This window comes from Plasmodium malariae (assembly GCF_900090045.1).
Source record: "Plasmodium malariae genome assembly, chromosome: 10".
NCBI lineage: Eukaryota > Apicomplexa > Aconoidasida > Haemosporida > Plasmodiidae > Plasmodium > Plasmodium malariae.
The window spans coordinates 1,852,902-1,878,920 of record NC_041784.1 but is presented as its reverse complement, the minus strand read 5'-3'; the positions used below and the strand labels follow the sequence as shown (position 1 = coordinate 1,878,920).

General features: G+C 19.2%; 2 protein-coding genes across 2 annotated transcripts; one reads left to right on the top strand and one right to left on the bottom strand.

Annotated features, from left to right (window-relative positions):
• Positions 1-5,839: 5,839 nt before the first annotated feature.
• On the top strand, positions 5,840-8,436 carry PmUG01_10049700 (STP1 protein; the record flags this gene model as incomplete). The annotated part of the gene is made up of 4 exons (XM_029005707.1): positions 5,840-5,842; positions 5,993-7,028; positions 7,107-7,192; positions 7,276-8,436. 4 exons carry the CDS (start codon positions 5,840-5,842, stop codon positions 8,434-8,436), a joined length of 2,286 nt encoding a protein of 761 aa, XP_028862269.1.
• A 14,988-nt stretch (positions 8,437-23,424) lies between these two features.
• PmUG01_10049600 (Plasmodium exported protein, unknown function) lies at positions 23,425-24,493 on the bottom strand (the record flags this gene model as incomplete). Its single annotated transcript, XM_029005706.1, has 2 exons — positions 23,425-24,243; positions 24,419-24,493. The coding sequence occupies 2 exons, from the start codon at positions 24,491-24,493 to the stop codon at positions 23,425-23,427; spliced, it is 894 nt and encodes a 297-aa protein (XP_028862268.1).
• Between the last annotated feature and the right edge of the window lie 1,526 nt (positions 24,494-26,019).

Below are 26,019 nucleotides of genomic sequence, written 5' to 3'. Positions count from 1 at the left end.
ATTAATTATTCCATTATCATAAACATAATATTTTAGAAATTGTTATAATACTCAAAAATTATTAGTTATCATACAAACATAACAATAATAATAATAATTAACAAAATCAAAACTTTGGGTTATGTTAATTAGAACTCATGCTTTAGTTACTCCTTTGGCACATGCAATTGTTTATATTCTATAATTTAATTAAAAATTTAAATTTATATGTAAATATCTAATATATTCAGAAATACACATTTTAAAAATAAATAAGATCTAATTTTTTATTTTTCCATTAAAAATATTGAAATTCATAATACATAACAATAACTTATAAAATTATCTCTAGTTGCGAGATCTCTATATTTTACTACATAATTTTTTTATTTTTTTTAATTAATAATATTTGCCTTTAAGAAATATTAATATGGAATAAAAAAAAAAAGAAAAGAATTTTAATGTAATGTTGGTACAGAAATATATATATAATGTTATTAATATTAAAAATATATAAAATCAAAAAATATTAATAATAATATATATGATATAATATGTAAGCAACATATAAGAAAGATTAACAATATAAACTGCTAAAATATATAATTTACAAATTTCTTACAGATTAATTTAGAATGAATATATTATTTTTTGTACATATTTCTAAAAATACATATTGTTTAAAAAATATTTTACAGATACACCATAATGAATCGACATAAATATAAAAAATACATAATATTTCCTTAAAAATACTTTTAGCCGGAAAAATATAATATATCAAAATGTATCTCTTCCCTATATTTTACTTCACAGATATTGCTCATTATAAAAATATTTTATACCTAATAAAGTATTATAATAGTTTAAAACAAAAACTATATTAATGTTCCCTTTGAAAAATATAATTTTTCCAAATGAAAATATAAAAAATAAAAAAAAATACCTATAATTTAAAAAACCATCTTAAAATGAAACAAAATAAAAGTACATAGAATTTAATATTAACATAATTCTAATAATTTAATATATATATATATATATATAATTATCGTGGTACAATATATGAAGGCTATTATTAAGTTTCTTTTAGTTTTTTGCACAATTTGATCGAATCAAATTTTTACTCTCTTTAGAAGTTTATATATATAACAGAAGATAACCTTAATTAAAATTTTATAATAACCCATAAATAACCTACTAAAAAAAATGTGTAAAATAAGAACTCTATTTAATACAATAATTCTAAAACTTTACTTATAAATAGAATTTTTTAGTTTTAGGAATATTCATTGTTTTCAAATATTTTTTGGAGATTTTTTCTTTTTAAAATAAATAAATATTTGTATAAGTTATATATTTATATTATAAATTAAGAAACAATATACAAATATACTAATTTCCTAGTAAAATGTTTGATTTTCTTACTATTAAGTTTATATACTATATCAGAATTTTGTTCTTATATATATATCGACAAAGATTATATAATTTTCACGTTATGCACTTTTTATTTTTAATAAATATGATTAATTTTTAACACATACAAATAAAAAGATTAAATATAAAATAATATTATATTTCAATTTTTTAAATTATATTTTCATATTTATGCAAGCTAAGTGTTGCGAATTCAACAAAAAATAAATTATTCATTAATATATTCAATTTTTATCAAATCTAATGTATTATTTATATGGTTTAAAGTATAATGAACTTAAAAACGTCTATTCTTTTGTGGTACTATGAAAATAAATTCTAAAATTTCCCACTTTTTATATTTTTATTGCAAATTATTTGCTTTCTAATTCTAGAAAGTTTCCATATTTCAATTAATATATATAGACCCCTCATATATTCTTAAAAGTATGATTTATTATATAATAGCCATATAAATAGATGTACCATGTCACATTGAAATAATTTTTGTACACAGTTGTAAAACATAAAAAATGCCTATGGTACTCATATAAATTATATGACTAAGTGCAACAGTTAACAATACATAAAACATTTTAATAATCTACATGAATCTGCTTAATGTTAATATATACAAATTTGCGTGATGTATTCAACTTTGCATTCATACGCACAAATAAAAACATCTCCTGATAATGCTAGATATAAATTTATCTATCCATTTCCAATAATTACGTTAACATTTATTGCAATTTTTTTCATATTTTTTCTTTTAATAATACTATAAGTTAGTCTAATTAAAAATGTGAATATTCTTCTGAAAACCCTATAATCTATGGTAACATATTAATGTCGTAACGTTATTCTACTTACAAATATGTAATATCGTTTAAAACTAGTTCATATTATATGAACGTTGTTGTTATCTTCAACAAAAAAAATATAAAGACATTAAAATATATATATTAATAAAATAATCAAGTAGTCATAGTTCTAAAAACTATAATACATGTTTAGATGATAGTATGTATTATGTAATATATCATAATGGAAAAAATTCTAGTTTATAATTGTTCAAAAAAAACAGTCATTGGGTACATGAGATAAATTACTCAATACCACAGATTAAGTCTATTTTTAAAAAATACAAAAAAAGTATGATTCAGAATAATTTCTTTTAATAATAATATTGCAAAAGTAATACTATACAAGTGAGTATCATGCCAAGGTAAATGTAAAAAGTTCATATATATAGACCAGTGTAAAGTAATTTAAGTAAAAAAAAATATTGAATTAATACATAAATATTTTATACAAAATTATATGTTATGTATTACAGATTTAGAAAGCATAAAAGAATATTAATATTTATTAGATAACCATTATCCATAAAATAATTCATCGTGAACATAGTATAAATAATATTTTTTATAGGAAGCACAACTATATATATATAGATAGATAAATATAGATATATGTAAATGTAACAAAGAAAACAATTTAATAAATTAATAAGTGTGCTATGAAAGGAATATATAGATCAAATTTTATTTTAACTAACTGAAAATTCTTAATAATAATACTATAATATATATTAATGTAGTATTCACATATAAATAACAATTTTTATATTATGATAACTAATTTGCTAAAAAATCGATAAATTATTGAATTAAAATTTTTCATTATCTGTCCAAAATTTATAGAATTGATATTAAATATATTATATATAGAACTAAAATATATAAACCTTATGATTAAATGATATTAACTAAAACTTAAGTATAATATCACATATTTTATACGAAGATAGGGTCCATAAATATAATTTATGATATTATACTTAAATGGCATATAAAGATATGTTTTTTATAATATACGATTCTCTCTATGTTTATGAGTACATATATAAGAAAATACGAAAAATTAAAACTTATTTATAGTAAAATATTTATGTTTTTTTATATTTTTCATATATATTATTCCTTAATTCTGCTTATACTACTAAAATATATCCATAATTATAAAATATAGTATGAAATAATATGAACTACAAATTTAAATTAGTAATTGCTGTTTTATAATAATATAAATCACAATTATTCCATAGAGCATTTTATTTATTAAAAAAAGAAAATTTATAATATTTTATTTAACTAAATTATCATAAAAAATTTTACATTTATGTATATGCTCAGCTTCATTCTCTGATACTTTGTATAAATATAAATATATTGCAATTCTACTAGGGTATTTGATACGAAAATTTTACACGTTCAAAATATATATTTTAATGTTAAATATTAGTTTTTACATAAATAAATAATACGATTGTAATAACATAAAAAACTATTCAATAGTTTATATGAAATGTAATTAATTTTTCATTATTTTTAATTAAATATCATATACTCAAATTGCAGTATCATAAAATAATTTTGATTATAAAAAAAAAATGATGAATTATAAATCAAAAAAGAAAAAAATTATTATAATATATTCATAATATGGTGAAAATATTAAAAAAAAAAAAAAAAAAACAGATAAATATTGTTATATAAATATTCTAAAACTAATTTTACATATTTGTTTTCATAATTTTTCAGACATCTCCGAAAATTATATTTTGTTTCATATTGTAACACATACCCGTAATATTATAACTCTATAATGTATTGCTTACCATATAAATAATTAATGTATTCAAGTGAAACAGTATAAATATATAATATCTTAAAACCTTAGAAATTGTTTTTATATATATATACTCTTTATTTTTATTAGGTTACATATTTTAAAAAGAAGTAAAAAAGAATGCTATTATAATAAAAAAAAAAAAAAAAAAATTAAAACAAAGAACAAAAAATAAATGAATCAATCACTCTTTAATATAACAGAATAATTAAACATAACCACAGTTCCTTAATTATTTACGTTACATAATAATTTACGAAAATATATTATTAAAATATATATTTTTTTTAAATTTCTGACCATTAACTACCTATTATGTATTTGTTTCAGATAGAACATTAAAATAAAAAATAACATATGTACATTATAATAAAATAATCGAAGTTTCTCGTAATACGTTTAAATTGTTCTTTGATGTCATTTATCAATTCATATCTTTATAAGTATAAAAAAAATAAAACATGAGACTATTTTATTTGCATGTTAATGCAATTTTTATTAATAACGTTAAAGGAATATTTTCATTTATTATAAAATGAAGAAAAAAAACAAAAAATAAATGACATACTTTTAAACTATTTATTCGAAAATACCTAAGAATAATTACAGCAAAAAATTATAAAGCTTCAATACTTTTTACATAATATTATGTTACATATTATTCTATTTACAAGGACTTACAATATTTTTATTTCTTATTATGAAGTTATAACTTATTATATTTTTTTTAACAATATAATTAATTTCAGTATAAATATAACCTAAATTTTTATCATATTTAGAATAATATTCCATATTCATTTTAATTAATTAATACATATAAATATACATTTTATTAATTATAATTTAGTCCAGAAGAAATTATTCATGTATAATAGTTGGAATAGACATATATAAAAAGTAAATATAAATATATATATAATAAACTATATTGTTTTAAAACTATTCATTGATCCTGTATATATAATAAATAATTAATTTTTAGGTAAATTAAATATATATATAACGTTAATAGTGATACAAAATTTTAATGATACGTACTTTTCATACTATAGCAAAAAATTTGGAATAATTTATATAATAATAATTCTCATCTATATATATAGTTTAGTAAATACAAAAAACTGTTAACAAATAGATTATAACAACATGATGCATTATATCAAAAATAAATAACAAATATATCACAAAAAGTAAACATACAACCAGCACTAGTAATAAATTTGTTTATAATCTACCTATTCTCGTAGGAATAAATAGTTAAAAAATATTATATACAATAATACAGATAGAAATATTTATATAAATGTGTCTTAAAGAAAAAAAAAAAAAGATATAATACACATATTAATAATAATTTTAAATAATATATATTATATCACTTATTAATCTTATTTATATGTAATATTTTAAAGATATATACCTTTTTCTTTATAAAATGAGTATGAGTTTTATATAAATATATATACATAAATTTGATTTCATATCAAAATATAATTAGAGCATTCTTCCTGTCGTCGTATATTTACATAAGGACAAAAAAAGGTAACAAGTATATATAATAAATATCAATGTATTCAATTATTTTATGGTTCTTAAATAAGTGCTTATGTAGATGATAATTTAAAATTTTCTCCTAATATATATCAATTTTAAAATTACTCCATTAATATATAAAAAGACATAAATTTATATTTTCCTACAGATTGTTATTTACAACAAACTAAAATAATAATGTAAAGTCATCATGGTAGGTACACAACCCAAGATAATATTCCTTTTTTTTTTTTTTAATGTCTAAATTTATTCATAATTTATTTATTTTTTATAAAAAAAGTGATGATAAAACTAACGTAAAAATCAGTTCTTAAAAAATTCCTAATAATTCCTTTGAATCTAGAGCTACATTGGATTTGGTTTTGGAATAGGAGAATTCATAATCTCAAAAGAATATCAAGGAATTAAACAATATATTCCAAAAGAAATCAATTCTTTAAGAACAGAGACGGATAAACAACAATTTAGGAATAGATGCTTAAATTTGGCTGAATATTTCATTTTGAAAAAGGATAAACCTCCACAATATGTTTCTAAGCCAGAAAATTGGAAACCGATACTTAATAATCATTTTAAAGGTTTTTTTAAAAAGCTTAAACAACACGGCGGATGTCCTATAATTTTTGAGCAGAAAGATAAAGAACTTTTACAATTAACATATGATGCAGATAACTTCTGTGAAGAAAGAAAAAAAAGAAAGGAAGAATTAGATAGCCTTAAAACAGCAGATAATATTTCAGATAATTATGAATCTAAATGTAGCAAATATAATGAATGGATTGATGAAAGAAAGAGTCATTTTGATAAAAATAAAGATCTTGTTAAAGACAGTACTAATATAAAAAAATTAGAAATAAAATTTCCAAAAGATAGAAAATGCGATATACGTAAAGCACACACATTTGAAAAAATTAATAATTGCTCAACGTCGAACAAAAAATTACAAGAAAAAACTGTTACAAAAAGCAATGCTGAAGGACCACAAGATAAAGAAAAAGGAAGAGTAAGTCATGATTTTCCTATAACTCAAGATAAAGCTTCTATGCAAACGGATTTTCCTCTACAAACAGATTCTTCGCCACACACAGTTCCCTCTCCAAAATCAGAAAGTGTATCTTCAGTTAATTATCCACCTAAAACAGAACCTGAAGTTGCAAATGCAGAAAATCCAAGTAAACAAGCTGAGGACTCAGAATCCCATGATTCAAAAACTGCTTTAGTTTCTAAACTTACAGAAAAATTAATACCTCCTGCTCCATCAAATCACTCAACTCCAGTCTCAGAAGTATCCTTTGACCCTGAAACTACAACACCATACCCTCAGGCATCATCTGCTCCTTCACATTCTCTTGTTTCTCCTTCAATAAGTAATATTCCAAGTACCAAATATTATACTTATTTTTTTATTTTATAAATAACTATAATATGTAATATATATATTTAAAATGCAATTACAGGTCCACCACAAAATCCACCAATCCAAAATATAGCATCTATCGTAATAAGCTGTCTAATAATTATTCTATTTTCCCTTTTCTTTAAAGTAAAATGAAACTTACTAAAAATATGTTATGCATTTGATTATTGTATTAATTTATTTTAAAAAACTATCTTTTCATATCGTAGTATGCTATAATGGGGTTATTAAAAAAAAAAAAAAGAATAAGAACAAGACAAGTAAAGTTCCTAAGATTACTAATACCTCCACATTCTGATGGAAAAAGTGAGTTTCATACCGATGATCATTTAGATAAACCAATATGCGATGACGAAGAAATTATAAAAAAAATAAATATAAATGAACATAACTTCGAAAAAAATGTAAATATATCACACCTAAAAAAAGACAAGTCTATAACTATCATAGAGGTACATATGGAAGTACTAAAAGAATGTAGAAATGAAGAATGGGAATTAAACAAAGGAGAATTTTTAGAAATATGCCTAGAAGTTTTCACAAAAGAAACATATTGGACCTATTCTAATTTAACAAATGATAAACTAATAATGGAAAATATTAAAAGTAGCAATAATATGGACGAACAAAAAATTCTATGGAACAAATGGGCAGAAAAACATAGAAGTCTTTCTGAAAAACTAAAAAAAGAAGACTGGTTTAATAATTTGAAAAATGAATGGAAAAGTGAACAAGCTTACTTAAAAAAAAGTGAAGAATTAAAAAAGAACTCCTCAAATGAAATTAAAAATGTTCAATTTGTTGAAAGAGAAAAAGATATATGGAGACAGTGGATATCAAAAAAGGGCATAATTATAAAAGAATATATTGAACAGAATTGGTTTAAGGAATTGTCTGATGAACTCAATAATTTATCAGATGTATTTGAAAATGAACAAAATACAAATGATGTATCATTAATATATAAAGAGGAACTGGAAAATAAAGAAAGTTATGAAGAATTATATAAATGTATAAAAGAACAATTTCTAGAAAAACTGTGTACACTGATTCTTATGATGGTAATAGAAGAATGTAAAAAAGAGGAGTATATAGAAATTAGGGAATCACATTTGGATGGTTCCATAAATCAATGGAAGAAAGAAGGAAATTTAAATAAAAAATTAGAAATTACAGAAAACACATTTCATATTAACGGCGATGCTTCAGAAAATAGAAAAAATAAAGAAATTCACGGATGTGCAGAGGAACACCGTTTTAGAAATGATATAGAAAATTGGATAAGAGAAGATAGCAAATATGTGAGCCCTATAGATAATGATGAGATAACAAACGGATATGTTGGAATTGCAGAAAAAAGTACTCCATAAATTCACAGGGATAGATTCAAAATATAATCTAACGATATTTAAGTAAAATAAGGTGATGATAAATAAGAAAACGTATTTTATATTCTATAATATATGAAGATAACAGGGGAAACGAAAAATGCAGTATACAGAGTAATCTAAAAGAGAAAAAAAAACATGATATATTAAGTGTTAAAAATATTTATTTAAAAAACATTCCACATAAAAATATTATTTTCTATTTCTCTAAGAATATATATAGAATATTTATATTAATCTTTGATTCAATAAAAGTATTAAGATTATAATATATATATATTTTATATTAAATAACAACATATTAATTCATGAAAATTTAAGAAATGATTTTTGTCTCATTCCTTAATAAATAATAATACAAATTAAAATTATAACTTATTATATATTCTAAATATATTTTTACAAAATGTATGTTATTTATTTATATATATATTAAATTAATACATAATATCATATTTAGAACGAGCTTCCGAGAATAGATATGTAAAAGCAAAGATTAGCACATTACATAATAATACTTTTATTTATTAATATAATATTTGTCAACTTTTTTTCACTTTTCAATAAATGATTAATTTGTCTAAACATAATATTAGTAATTTATTGTTAAAATTATATAATTTTAAAAAAATACAATAATATATTTTATCTCAAGTTTAATGAATTTTTCTTATGTTTAATAATAATATTTTTTAAGAACAAATGAAAAAAAAATTATTATATTCTCTGATAATTTATTTTGCTTTGGTATTAAGGTACAGAGTTTCTTGTTATGTTGAGTAAACCTGTTCAACATTGACAACCTAATATAAGGTTTAATGAATTTGTTATTATCAGAATATGTAATTAAACAAATGAATATAATTATTCCTTGATTAATATGAAGTATTAACTAAATATACATTTAATATATTATTTGTGATCTAAAGATACGATACGCTGAATTAATGACATTATATTACATATTTCTTACAACAGTAGATACTTTTAATTCGTAAAAAGAAAAAACAAATTAAAAAATATCCTATTCCTTTACATTCTTCATGTTGCACATATAATATATGGTGATACCTACATATATATATATATATATATATACAACAACTAATATGAATGATTTAAAATATTTTAAGTACTTATAAAACATTATAATTATTGTTAAATTAAAAAGAGGTAATTACAAGAAATGAGATTTTCATTATGAATAATTAAATATTTATACATGTACATATATGTATACAATATATCATTTATTAGTAAATATGAGAAAAACAAATATTTATTCATATATATTATTTTTTATTTTTCGCTAATATAATATATATAATATTTCAAAAATTTAGAAATTAAAAGATAGATTATAATTATACTTCAATTTCTTATTTTTAAATTTTTAATAAATTATTCTTAAAATATTAGAATTTTATAATTTTTTTTTTTTTCCCTTATTTTTTATTTTATTTTTCATTTTGTTATGTAATTACATGTTATAAAACAAAATATATTCCTAAATTACATTTTATATATAAATATTTTTATTACATAGAAATATAGAGAAAACGTGAAACTAATTTTTCTCAAATTTTCCATTAACTAATTTTATAATAAATTCATAAAACATTATATTAACAATAGCAAAATAAAGTAAAATACTACTATTCCGTCTATTTGTCTGTTGCATCTACGTATTCTTTTTTTTTTTTTTTTTTGTCTTTCTTACGTGCATTTTACAACTTCCTTTCATTTATATTCATCTGTAATTTTATTATATGTGTAACGTATTTCTAATAAATATAGCTCGTTCGTAAAATAGAAAGATTATTTATATTAACTATTTATAATAATTAATATGAGGGATTATAAATAAGCGCTCTACATTTATCTTTATGAATAAAACGAGAAGTATTACATATTTATCCGTATAATAATTTTTTAGTATTTTATTTGGTTATATAGTGTTATTTTTGAAGAAAAGGTCTACTTACATATTCGTGTCAACATAGCATATGTAGTAATATTTAAAATACAAAGTATTCATATTATTTTTATACATTTATATATATTTTATTTAGAAAGTTCATTCCACTTAAATTTTTATCATTTTCAGTTTTGTTTAAATATTTAATAATTCATTACTTTTATATACGAAATATATCATGAATAAAAATATGCAATATGTTAAATAATTTTTTTCATTAGACTTATCATTCTAATTCATCCTTTATGTAAAAAAATTCAAGAACAAATCTATTTTTCATAAGTTACTTTTATTCACATGAACGATTTATTATATATGACTCCGATTAAAAGATTCCAAATTATAATGTAAGTTAAGGTTATTTTTTGGTATTATAGTCATGCACGTAAGCAGCCAATAAATATAACATTCAGCTATAATTAAAAATAAAAATATATTTTATATTATTAACATCTTTATATATATGAAACTCTACAAAATATATTTTTACATAATAGTCAATTTTACTGTCTTTAAAAAATAATAACTTTTTATAAACAAGTACACACCGTATATACGTACAAATTTAGAACATAATTAAAAATAGAGATATTTGATGTACGGATAATAAATAGAAGGAGCTTGTTTCAACTTTTTCATTACAGATATAGTACACAAAAAAAATATTTAATAAACCTGTAATATGTCTATATTATTACATGAAATATAATTGAAACATAGTTTTAGAAGGAAATATTAAAAAAGTTTAATACCATTTTAATACTATATTGTAAATATAATATACATAATTTTAATTAATAATTCTTTATTACAAGTAATGTTAAATAATTCTATCTAGTCATATTCTTGATTCATTCATAAATTTAACTCAGTGAAGCCATTTTTTCACGATATTTCATACATTTCCAAATTATATTATGTAAAATAGCTAATAAAAATACAAATTATTAAATTATTCAAGTGTCTATTAGATATATATATATATATATAAACAATTATTTATAACATTTTAAACTTTTATGTATTTATTATTTTTTCTTTATTTATTTTTTTATTATATTATTAATTATATTTTTTATTTTAAATGTATAGACCCTTAGGAAAATTTTATCCTTGCTAATATTTTTATATTTAATATTATTTCGTACATTTTAATATTAAAAAATTTGAATAAATGTTAAATTCACTTAAAATAAACCAAACAACTAGCATAAATAAATTATATTTTATCTTAAAAAAAAAAATTCATATTTCAAACGGAAAATTTTTTATTTATTTGTTTTTATGCTTATCGTATTACTCTTATTTACATTATTGAAACTTGTATAAAAAAAATTATACAAAAGTTTATATTTTATAGTTTTAATATACTTCTTAGTAATATTTTATAGGAATTTTTGAGATTATATATAAAAATACATCCCCTGTAAGGAATAAACAGAACACACTGTTAAATTATTATACAAAACAAAAATTTCATATATTTTTTATTATATAAAAGTAAAACCATGAGTGCGTTAAATTATTATACTTTTAAAACTTAATATTTATTAATTACACAATATCAAGCTATACTTAAAAATAATACTATATATAATATAAGTATATTAATACATTGTACTTCTACTACTGTTATGTATATTCCTTTTCCTTTTTCACCATTAATATTTATCAAATATAATATAAAAAACATTGAAAAGGAATAATTAATAAACAAATTTTAAAAAATTTTTATTATACAATTTCTAACGACAGATTTAAACATAATAGTCTTTATATAAATATTATATATATATATCCTAATGCATATTATTTTACTAGATCTTATCCCCAATTATATACTTTTCAATGCAATATTTTTTCTATGTATGATATAAATACATATATATAATGTATTTTCTTTTCTTATTTGAAATACATTGTTTGCGTGTTCAATTATAATTTTTATACAATTATATCCTTCAAATTTTCATGATATTCTGTTTCTTTCTTGTTATTTGAATAATATTAATTAATAATACTTTTAAATAATACTACTAACAAAATATTTTCTTTAAATTATATTCTCTTTCTGCTTCATATTATACTGCAGTTATATTTTTTACAAAAAAAAAACTAAAGCTTTTTTATTCTAACATAATAGAAAATAATTAAAATAAATTACAACAAAGTACTTATTATTACATAAAATATCTTATATATATAGTACATAAATTATTGCAAAAGTTTTAACAACATTAGAAAAATTCAATATAAAAGAAATTACAAATAATATGCTCTTCATTTTTACGAATTCCATTATTTTTTCACCTTTAATATAGACATGGAAATATTCTGATGAGGCACCTTAATTATTATACATAAAATTATTTTGCTCGTTTTTGTCACTTTTTCTTTTTATGCGGAAACAAAATTTTTATGCATATATTATAAAAAAATATTATATTTTTTTTTATTGAATATATATATAATTATTTTTAGTTAACCGTATTCGCTAAATCATGGAATGAGGAATAAATCCGAAACAATACATTAAATATAATATTTAGCAGATTACTAAATAGTTAAGCAAAAGTGGAGGAAAATCAAATATATGAAATGTTAAAAAATGAAATATATATGATTTATAATATAAAAGTAATGATACATTTGGAGAAAAACTAAATGCATTAGAACATGATGGCTCTTTTCGAAGACACTTGAATAAATTACTAAACCATGGCATTTCTAAACAAGAACATAATGATTTGATGAAATGCAAAAAATCTCAAAAACAAGATTATTCCTTGGACTTTAAACATAATTTTAAAAAAAATATAATAGACTAAAACATTGTGATAACACTCACAAACATATAAACCACCGCACTCCATCAAAAAAAGTAGACTCAAAGAATTAAGCTGAAGCATGTTCAATCCAGATAAGCTAAAGGAATAAAAATCAATCTTTAAAATTTCAAAATGGACTTATTAAATATTTATATTTTACAAAAAGACATAAAGTACATTCTGAAGCTATGTTCGTCACAACTTTTTATGTAATCTTATTCCTTTTTTTTGCCGTAATTAAGTCTATTATTTTGTTTTCTTATGGTCTATAAGTTAATTCTACATATCAAACATATTTAAAGTTGTTCATCATTACATTATTAAAATGATATTTTTTACAACTTTATAATACATCTTTTTTAGGTTAATACAGATAAAATTAGTGCATAAATAAATCTAAGTCTACTTATAATTATAAAATATATTTTTACTGTAAAAAATTAATCTTATAAATTTTTAATTGTTACAGGAATTCGAAGACATAAAATTTTATATGCTTAATAACAAAAAAGGGCATGTCCCTAATGCAATTATGTAATATTTGAATTAATTATTTTTCATAATTCATCTTATAAAATTGCCTTAATATAATTCTGTATATCCCGTAATATAAATCATTTATATTCAAAATGTTACTTAAAAATAGTACAGTTTCATTATTTATGTAAAAATATACTTTTACAGCGATTTATCTATCTATCTATCTACATATATATATATATATATATATATTAACTATATATTGGAGAAAAACCTTAGCATTTTCAAGAAAAAATAATATGGAAAAGTGCAATTAATTAACTTACATTTATTCACATTTTTTTCTTTGGAAATATATGTACTTTTTCTTTTTAATTTAGTGGCGTGTTTCAACTATTATTAATTATTTATCTGTAAAATGTCTAAATAAAATATAATTATTTATTAATTACGTTTGTTTATAGCAGATAATGTAGTACTTCTTATTTTCTCCCATTTTTTATTAAAATTTTTGCAATTACTGTATAATCGACACCATATCATCCATTGGTTATCATTTATTTTGTTCTAACCCACTCATCCCGGCATTTTCACTCTTTATTATCATCTTAAATATCTTGAAAAAAAGTCATATTTTTATTTTGTCAAAAGATATCCATTTATAATAACTTTTCATTAATATATATCTTAGATCAACTATTTCACCAAAGTTTTAAATGGTGTAAATTTTTACACTTCCATATCGTTAACATTTTCACTTACAAAAATTCTTTTTAACTTAAAATAAAGTGAATCATACATATTTTTTTCCATGTATCATTGTACAGTATAAAAAAAGTAAAATACAATTCCAAAACTCAAGAAATTTTCTTCCATATATTACATCAAAGGTAGGAACATTCAATAATAAATCTCAGTATCATTAACTTCAAATTCAATATTTTAATATTTTCCTGAGTACATGAATATTATTAACAGATTATTACAAATCAAAATGAAGTCTATAATAACACTTTGTTAATAAATGTAATTTATGTATCTCTTTAATTACTTCTATAAATATGATAAACATGTGCTTTTTCTTTTTCTTCCATATATTATGAATATAACATTGTATCTAATAACATTCACCTAATTATATATTTAATAAAAAATTTGATAATTATTTAAATGTATTACCTTGTAAAAATTATCACATCATTAGCAATAATTTTTATTTCCTAAACTATATATTAGCATATAACACATATCTCTGAATAAAAATATCTGTTTATTTTAAAAACTCTCAATAAATATCTGTATATACATTCCGTAATTCATATAATACAATATTATACTTATTTTTGCTCATTCAAATGAATATAAGTCATATTAAAATTTATAAAATATTTATAAAGGGAAAAAAATCTGAACTAAATTATTTTTAAATTATACATAATTAAAAAAAAATATTCAAATTGTGAAATATTTATATTGCACTATACTATATATACTACTATACGTTTCTTCATTTCTTTTACAATCAAATATATATAAAATATTTATACTTTATTGCACGATTCACTTTTTTTCTTGCTTACCTTCATATGTTGTTATAATATCTAAGTAAATATCGTCTGATCTTAGGGGTTCTTCCATCCTGTAGTATTACTTTATTTTTGTATTATTCATCGAATAAACCCCTATAGTAATATTTTAACAATTTTATGTACAATACCTGATTAATAATTTGTTTCTCAATATTTCAACAGTGTTTATTATGATAATAACATAAATTATATAATCAAAAAAAAATTTTCTTTAAATTTATCACGATATATAGAAAAATAAAGTACCAAAAATTGGCTTTAACTGTTTAAAAATAAATTCTTTTTTACATTATTTATTTTATACATTCCATGATTATTATCTTTATATTTCTCTTGTAGTAAAATATAAATACATATATTAATTCACATTTGTTTTTGAAGATGCCACCATTGAATCTTTATTTATCAACAATTAACTATATTTCTTTTAAAATTTCTTTTTATATTAAATAAATTTAATTAATAAATATACAACAGCATAATATATATTAAAAAGTGTAAGAACTATATATTTGTGATATATATACTAATGTCTCATTTATTTAAAAATATTTTTTATTTAATATTTATGCACTACAAATTAAGTTCATTCTAAATCCTCCTTTTTGTAACTTTTTATTTTTATTCGAGTTGTGTACATTTACCAAAAGTTTTTGTTATAAGATACTAATTAACATATTAACAGAATATATGAACTTTTCTTTTTTTAAAAATTCCTTTTAATCATTTTTTTATGTTCTTTCAAAATATAGATTTCTCCAATGACACCATAAGAATTACTTGCTCAACAGATTAATTATATATAATTATTAATGTCTAATCATAATTATTATTTGTGCATTTTTACCAATTCATTATTTGTTAAGTTAGAATATTTCTTTTATTAATCGTTTTCATTGTTTTCTATTAATTCAAATAATTAAATCTTAAAAATATGCCTAAATAAAAATACGTGCATAACATTTTGTTTAGATCTTTTCTAACTCCTTAACTTACTGCATCAAACACAACTCTCAATGATAAAAATAATATTTTTTTCTTATTTTATATAAATGTAATATTAATATGCATGAATTAATTCATAAAAATATACATATACTTCTTAATAGTTTACGACTTGCCGTATTATATTACAAAAAAGAAATACGTTATGTCAGTGAAATCATAAATGTGAAAATATTAAAAAATTAATTTAATTCTTTATTTCTTCTTATTCGTAAAGTCTATATAAATCATAACATTATAAATCTTCGTAATTGTAACTCATTAATGAGAACTAGGAATATGTAATTTTTATCTGTATTTTTAAAAAAAATAATGATATTTCCTTTTTATTGATTGAACTTTCTAACTGTATTTTATGGTTTTTAGTGTAAAACATAATGTTATATTCTTTAATGAACACTAGGAATAAAAGTAAAATATTTGTATGATGTATCTATTAAAATGTATTATATCATTATAAAATTCATACAGATTATCCATTTTCTTTTTTGCTTTTAATACAATTTAAACTATACTAATGAATAGTTGCAAAAGTTTACATAGGTTTATTATATCACATATTAATTTAGTTAGTAACTCATTTAATATATATCTATTTAACATTTCAACATAATGTATAACATACAGAAAAAAAAACAGTATATAACATTTAAATATGAACAAATTGAATATTGCATAAATAGTAAAAATTATTATTATTATATGTTCGTGTTTCTATTAATCTATATTAATTTATATTATTTTTAATGTTTAATTATATAGTGTATAGCTATCTATATATACTTATTTCATCATACATATTTCAACAAATTATTATTGTGCATGAATGTAAATAAGCCCTTCACATTAATATATTGTACTATAGTTACAAATTAACAATATATAATACATGAGTAATTATTAATTTGTCATCTACTATAAAATTTATATTACTTAAATACTTAACAAAAAATTAAACAACAACAAAAAAAGGAACATCAAAAAAAAAAAGTTATTTTTGTGCATTTATACATTTATAATAAAAATCAAGAATCTGTTACTTAAAAAAATTAAATTGCAAATACTATACATTTGTAAAAGATGCATGCACAATTCTAATAAATTAATTTTTAAGAATATATTATAATTTTAAATAACATATATATTATTTATTTAAATTATCTACATTTCAGGAATATACGTGTGTTTTTTCTCCTAAATGTATAATTATAATTAATTATGTTAACACACTAATTAGATTAAAAAATTCCTAACAGGAATTTTTTAGTTGGTAATACAATGTATATTATTACTAAACTCAAAATTTTATAATTTCTTAGATGTTCCTTAAGATCTACGAAATTAACGAATTTTCATAAGTTTGAATAAAATATATAATTTCATTATATAATACAATGATCCAAAAAATAAATGAACCCCCTAAAAATTCGGTATTGAAAGTGTGAATTCCATAAATCCGAATAACAAAATAAGAGAAAGATATATATTTCTATATAAAAATCCTTCTAATTTTTCCATTATACTTTTCCATAATTAAATTACTTTTAGTTGCCTGCTTCAATTTACTATAAAATTCTAATTTCCTTGGTTTATCATTATTCTTTAGAAATTTTATGAAACGTTACATACATTTTCTAAATGTTTCATAAGTGTTTATATTTTATAAAATTTCTTTCATTGATATAGCATATTTTATGTTCAAATAGTTTTTAAAATTGTGCTTCAATAATTTTATTATCAATATAAGGCGTTCTTAAAATGTTCGGGATTAGAGTTCATCATATCACAGATGTCTATTGTTAGAGCTTCAAGTACTTCTCCAAAAACGATATCATGTTCGTATATATATTCCTATCTTTCTCATGATTTTTATGCAATAATAATTCATAATTTTTTAAGAATTTATATTATGCTTAATGCATATATTCAACTTAGTACTGAGTTTTATAAAATCTCAAAAATTATGTATTATTTATATTGTTTTCGTTGTACATTTAATTACAAAGGACAGTGCATTATTAAAATTAAAACATCCATTCGTCATTTTAAAAAAACGTATTTACTATTATATTAATATAATGCTTTATATGTAGTTAGTAAATTATAAAATATGAAAAAAATATACACAAAATAATTATATATATAATTTTTTATTACACCAGTAGAATATAACCAAGTTCATATTAAGTTAACTCAAAAATTTTATTAAAATAAAAGAAAGATATTATTTACGTTTTCTCCATTATCTCATCCATTTAAAGTTCTCAAAACTACTGCAATAATAAAACTTTCATCTACACTATAATATTTAATAACATAATATTCATTGTTTTAGTTATAACTTTTCATTATATGATTCATTATTTTTGTATAATCAAATAAAATGAAATTATACAGTATAAAGTATGTATGATTTTAATGCATGCTAAATAATTTTCAATCTGAATGTATATTAATGTAAATATTTTACAAACATGCTATTTATTATGTGTAGTTTTTGAGAAAGAGAATATTTTGAAACGTATTTTTTTAAGAGTTCACATTATTTGTTTGGTTAAATATATAAACTTAAAGAAGTACGATACAGAAATCATTAATATGCCCCATAAATATATAAGCTAATATATTTCATCTATTGTTCTGTCAAAAGAAGCTTATGGTTAATATATAATATAATAACTAAAACATATTCCAATTTCACGAAATTAATTACACATTTAATAAATGTATATATAATATCCATTTTGTTGCTGAAAATAGCACACGTGCACCAGTTTTCTTCTTAATTTAGATCATATAAAATAATATAACATAACAGTACGTTTTTTATTATTTATTATATTATTATCTTTTTCTTTTTTTTTTTCCTTTTTTTTGGAGATTTTCTTAATATAATAAGAGTAACACTATTCGTAATAACTACTTAAAGATTTTAAAATTAACACTTAAAAACTAAAATCATTTAACTATTTAAAAAAAACGTATAAAAGTAAAAGTACTTGAAAATTATGCCTTCAACGAATTCTATATCTGAGATGAATATATATAATAATCGTATAAATAATATATGTTATATTTAATAGGTCTAAAATGTTCATTTTTCTCTAAGCCAAAATTATGTTTATGCTAGATAGGATTTTTAATATTTGTTAAATATTTATAATTATTTATCACGATATCTCTATTATTTTTTAATTATTTTTTTTTAACCTTCCAAGTCTTTTCATTCTTATCATAAATAAATGTATAATGAACAAATGATCCAAATATATTTTCCCCGAGCATTGTTCAATTGTTTTTTAATTTTTATTCTCTATTAAATTTAATATTTACTTTATATTTATTGCTTTCTTAACATATTAAATTCAGAAAATATTCAACAAAAAAAAAAAAAAATTGTAATAAGTAAAAACCGCTTTCTCTCTTCTAAAATAAAAAAAATACATTTTCATGAAATAAAGAGTACTTCATTGTTTTTATTTTCAATTAATTAAATAATCAAAAATTCATATCTTAATTATAAAATGAAAAATATTCTTTAATTGGAAATAATACAAACTATATAATTTTACTATAATCGTAAATTGTCTCTGAAATACTTTAAGCTGATTGTATTAAAAATATAACAAATTTTTAAATAATATTAAAACATAATAAGAAAATCATCTTCATTTTAGAATACTTATAATTAACTATCTCGATATCATTTATTTCACTGTTATTATTAAAATTGCAACCTAAATGCTTAAAATAAATGGAGGAAATGAAAATAAAAATTACAAGAAATAAATAATTCTGTAGTTGTTGAATTGTATTTTCACATTATATCCCTAATATATATATTTAATAAAATATTTTATATAATGGATTACTTCTGATGTACGGTTTATGTGCATGTTTTTTTTTATTCTAAGTAATTCGAAACATTATAAAATATTCAAGTTGTTCTCCTTATTATTTTGTAATAAAAATGGAATAAAATTTTACATTATAAAATAATAATGAAAAAAAGTATAAACAATATTGAAAATTTTGGAAAAATAATAATATTATATTAAAATAGATAAATAAACGTAAATTACATTACGTTTACTTACACTTTCAATCATATAACTAATGTTTTATATATGTTATAGTCTCAACTTTTAATATAAGAATGGTAATATATATGTGATATTGTTATATACATGTTTAGCTATTATATTTCAGATAAAAAACTAATATTTATATATGTCTAGTTGAAACCCCAGTGCTTCGGATGTTATCAAATGTCATTATTTTCTAAGTAATCCTAGTAAATTTTAATTCCTCAGGATAGAATAACACAAAGAATTTGAGTGGCAGCTAGATAGTAAACAATAAATGAATCAATAAAAAAAAGTATTCTGCTTGATAATACAAAATACAGTATACATCTATAAGGAAACATTTATTGCGCATTTCTTTTTTCTTTTTTTTGTTCTTTTTATTATATTTTTATAGAAAAAAATTTATGTATGTCATAATTTTTTGTATTTATGTTATCTCACCCATTGAACAATTAAATATTTCGAATTAATATATAACTATACATAATTTGACGTCTACTTAATAAAATCATGTTATAATATTTTTTAGAAAAACTAAAAATAAATTGTCTTCTATATTATAACAGTAAAAATAACACCCAATGTTACTTATATATTATCATTATCTATTCTACATATAGAAATATTAATTGCAAAAAATTATTACTTATATTCGTAATTTTTGTTATTTCTAATATTACTCTTATTAGATATTACTTTAAAAAAACTTTATATGTAATATAGATTTAAACTGTTTTTAAATCTTTTTTAATATTTCAATACTAACAAAAAATATTAATATGCTATTTCTTCAAATTGCGTTTTCATACATATATTAACCCCTCACATATATTTTATTTATATATTTTATCTGTTTTTGTTCTAAAATAAAAGAAGCATCATTCAAAGGCATGGTAAAAATATACAAATAAATAAATTTTTTGAAATATATTATTTCCAATATTGTTTTGTTGTACATAAAATATAAAAATATATATTTTTTAAATACTACTCTATGAAGATTGTTTTAATTATTAATTTTTTTGCATGTATCATTTACTAAAGCCACATATATATTTGTTGTAATTTTATATTTTTGTTTTTCTTATATTTATCTACATATTAAATATATATTTTAATTATATTAAATTAAAAAAGTAGAAGGTTTTGAATTATAAAAAAACACAAACTATAATTAGACAAACTATAAAGAAACTGTTATTATGTATTATAAAAAAAAAAAAAATTAAAAAACTAAAAAAAATAGATTAAAAGTTTTATTATGATAGTAATTAAACTTTTTTTTTTTTTGTCCACTTATTCTAATATAAATCTAAATTTGTCTAGTTCTATTTATATTTTTGCAAAAAAATGAAATACTAATGTTATCTCAATAAATATGCAAAACATTTTAAAATATGCCTACTGCGTGATAACTAAAACAAATATTAATCTTAATTTTGGAGGTTAATTTTATTATATAAAAGAGCATTTTTAAAAAATTATTATTTAATCAAGTGTTAAAACTCATAAATAAACTGCACCAAGAATGATGTAATTTATTCATTTATAATTAAACTTTTAATAAGAAATATATCCTTATATTTTAATTAAAATGTATGGGGTCTTGTCCCTTTAACAAAAGAACAATAGCATTTATGTAAACTTATATGTATAAAATATTTTTTTTTTTTTTTTCCTTACATTATATTATTAAAGAGATGAATTATAAGTTTCCAAAAATATTCCTGGTCACTAATATAAGCTCTACATTTTTTCACACACTTAAAATCTCATTAGTGATCTGAGAAATGCATGTATATAAAAAAATTTTTAAGTATCATAAATGTCTAAATAACTTTCTATATATATAATGATATTATGTAAAAAATAAATTTATTTTAAAATTTATTTTTCAAACTGTTTAATGTTTAATTGAATTTTATTGTAATTATATTATTTTATTTTATTAGGTGGTAATTTTTTTAAGACAAAACAAAACGCCTAATTGTCATATGATACGTTCTAACATAACAATAACATATGTTCAATAGTATATTCGATTAATAAAGTCAAAAACAAAAATATTTAATATCTATTTTTATTGTCAATTTTTCTTATAATATATATTTAAGTAATTTTTATAAAATAGAATTAACTATAATAATTATGTACGTTAAAAAATAAAATTATAAAAAACTTATATTCCTTAATATAATTATAAGAAGCTTTATGAATTCTAAAACTGATATTCCACTAATAATTCATTAACAGTATAATAATTATTGTGTGTATGGATAATTTTATACTTTTAAAATTACACAAAACAAATATAAAAATTCATTAAAAATATACTTATTTGTAATTTTTGAAATATAATTTTATAATACTAATTTTTTTACAAAGATCATTTTTTAAGTTCAGTTTTAAATAAAAACTATATACAAACTAATAGAATACTAAGCATTTAGTTTTATTAAATGAAGAAAATCATATATTTAAATTAAATATAATTTATAATATATTTAAAAACATATTTAAACAATCAAACCAATAAAAAAAAATAATAAAAAGTATTATCATTAAAAATTTGTATTACATTAATAAATAAAGTTGTGTTACTGTGGATTTTATATATTAAATTGAAAGAACACATATATACATTAATACAAATTTACGTAAGATATGCATAAACATAATTTTTGTGTATAAAGCACATCTTATTGTTTTCAGTACTAAACAAGATCAAATTGATATTTTTTTAAAACAAAAAAAATTTGTATATATCTAATATATAAATGTGTTAAAGCAAAACACTAAAACATCAAATCAAAATATTATAAAATACTAAAAAAAATATATAAACATTCAAACTGTTATAAATAGTAAACATATATTTTTTTAATATTGTGTAAAAATATATATATAATATGTTATATAGTATGCAATAATAAAAATGATTTTCATAAAAGAGGTTTTTTTAATATCATAATTAAATTAAATATAAAGAATAACTTTATCAGTTACATGTAAAATATTTTTTTGGAGAGAATTGTATATAATAAATAACTAGGCACTAAAAATTTTTTCCAATCCTTCTTCTTAATTTTTTTTTTCATCTCTTTCAGCCATTTCTGCTTCTCCTTCTTCTTTCTTTTTTTCATCTCGTCCTTCCATATTTGTCTCTCTCTCTTCTTCTGACATATCAACTCCTTCAATTTCCGCCTTTTTTCCTCCTCCTCCTTCTGCCTTTTTTGCTCCTCTTCCCACATTTTAGGATTTTCCATGATTACCTTTCTTTGTGCTTCTAACTGTTTTGAACATTTTCTGAACTTTATGAACACATAGAGAGCCTTTAAAATGCATAATATACCAGACACCAATGAAATTCCAAGAAATTTATTAAAAACGTATTCAATAACACCATCTATAATTGTTACCACCATAAATGCTATTGGTCCACCAAATATTATCATGTAATTCCTTAATACTTCAACTTTTAAACCCGATTTCAAAGTAGGATCAGAACATGTTTTAAATTTATGTAGACTAGTTATTGCTGCATTTACACGATTTTCCAAAAAATTATCTATTAATGCAAAATGATTAGTTCGTGCATCTATTTTTTTTTTGTCTGATTTTTTGTCTTTTGTTTTTGAATTTTCATTATTTATCAATTTAGCATTATCATTTCCTTTATTATTATCTGCTTTTTCTGATTTCTCTTTTTTAGATTTTAAATTTTCTTTTTTATTCTTATGTTCTGAAAATAATCTATAAGTTCTTGAAACTGATATACTATCTGCACAATTCTTATAATCCAAATATTTATCAAAGAAAAACTACAAAGAAGAAAAAACATTTTTATTATCTATAATGTGATATATTTATTTACTTATTAACAGCATTTTCTCATAAACATACACATTTATACATATATATACATATACATACATAAATATATAACACGACGTTGCAAATAATATAAAGCAAAGTTTTGGGAATATTTCACTATACCTTGCTATTCAAATAATAATATATATATATATAAAGTATAAATACTGCAGTTCTAAGTAAAATGAAAATTTTCATTTTTCATTTCACGTTGAAATTTTTTAATCTCATAATATCCTTACACAAATAAAAAATACATTGTAAATTTGCAAGGTAATGATACATAGGTACAGTTTATTTTGATATTTTTATTTTATTATTATTTTTTTTAATAATATTAAATATCATAAATAAAATACAAATATAAAGTATACAAAGAAAATTAAAATTAAGAACATTTGGGTGTATATTTCCATTATACTTTATAAAAAAAGAAACATCAAATACAATAATTTTTAGTGAAGTAAATTTTATTGATAAAAATAAAATATATATATATATATATATGTAACAGTCTAACAGAACAATTCTAAATTTTTCCTATTAACACTTTTCAGAAAAAATATATAAAATAAAAGGACTCCTTTCGTAGTTGAACTTTTTATTTTATATATTTAAAATACTGAATATATGTGCCTTAAAATGGATACATAAACATATATTAGAAATACAGCATTAACTTATACGCAGTATTTCCTAATAGTAAACATAAATTTTTGTACATAATATTTAAACATTAATTTATAATTATTTATTGTTATTTATCATCCGTTATTATAAAGCATATAATAACATAACATCAAGGAAAAAAAAAAAAAAAGACAATTTCTTTCATGTCACAAATTATAAGCTAACTTGTGGATATATACCCTAAGGGTATGTAGAACTTTTAATCACTGTTATTTTACAAGTTCCATTATTGTAATAAAATTATTTACAAAATTCTTATATGTTAAAAACATTCAATCCAATTTAGCAGTTTCATATTTTTGCTTCGTATTATTATAAATTGCGTATTATAATTTTTTAAAAATATAAAAAAGTATATTTTATATATATACATATTACTAAAAAAAAATTTTATGAATAAAATTAATATTTTTTTTTTTTTTTGAAAAAAAAAAATTTACTAGTTCTATAGAAATATTAATAATAAAAAAAAAAATAACATAAAAATAATTGTAGTAAAGTATTTTTCATACTTTTAATATTAAAAAATATTGTAATAAAATATAATTTTACGTAATATTTATACGATAAAATAATATGCTGTAATGTATATGCAGTATCTTATATATATATGTACATAAATATTTTCAATTTTAAATTATAGAGAGAACATCAAAAATATTATTTTTTAATATATATAAAAATAAATATTACCCAAAATCATTTACTAAATTTAAACTTTAATACAAATAATACAAACGAAATAATTACACTTTCAACGAAATAATCTTATAATAGAAAAAATATATATATTTCAATATTTTTAATATTCCTTCTAATTAATACTTTTTGACTGTAGATAATTGTAAAAATATTATATAATTAAATATATTATTTTAAACGTATAATAATGAAATAATACTAATTTGTTTATGGCAAATACCTTTTCTAGAAATTAATTTACCCAAAAAAAAAAAAAAAATCTTTAAATTTAATATGTCATTTATATTAACCTAACATACAATGTACAAAAATAATATTCTTTTTTCTCGATT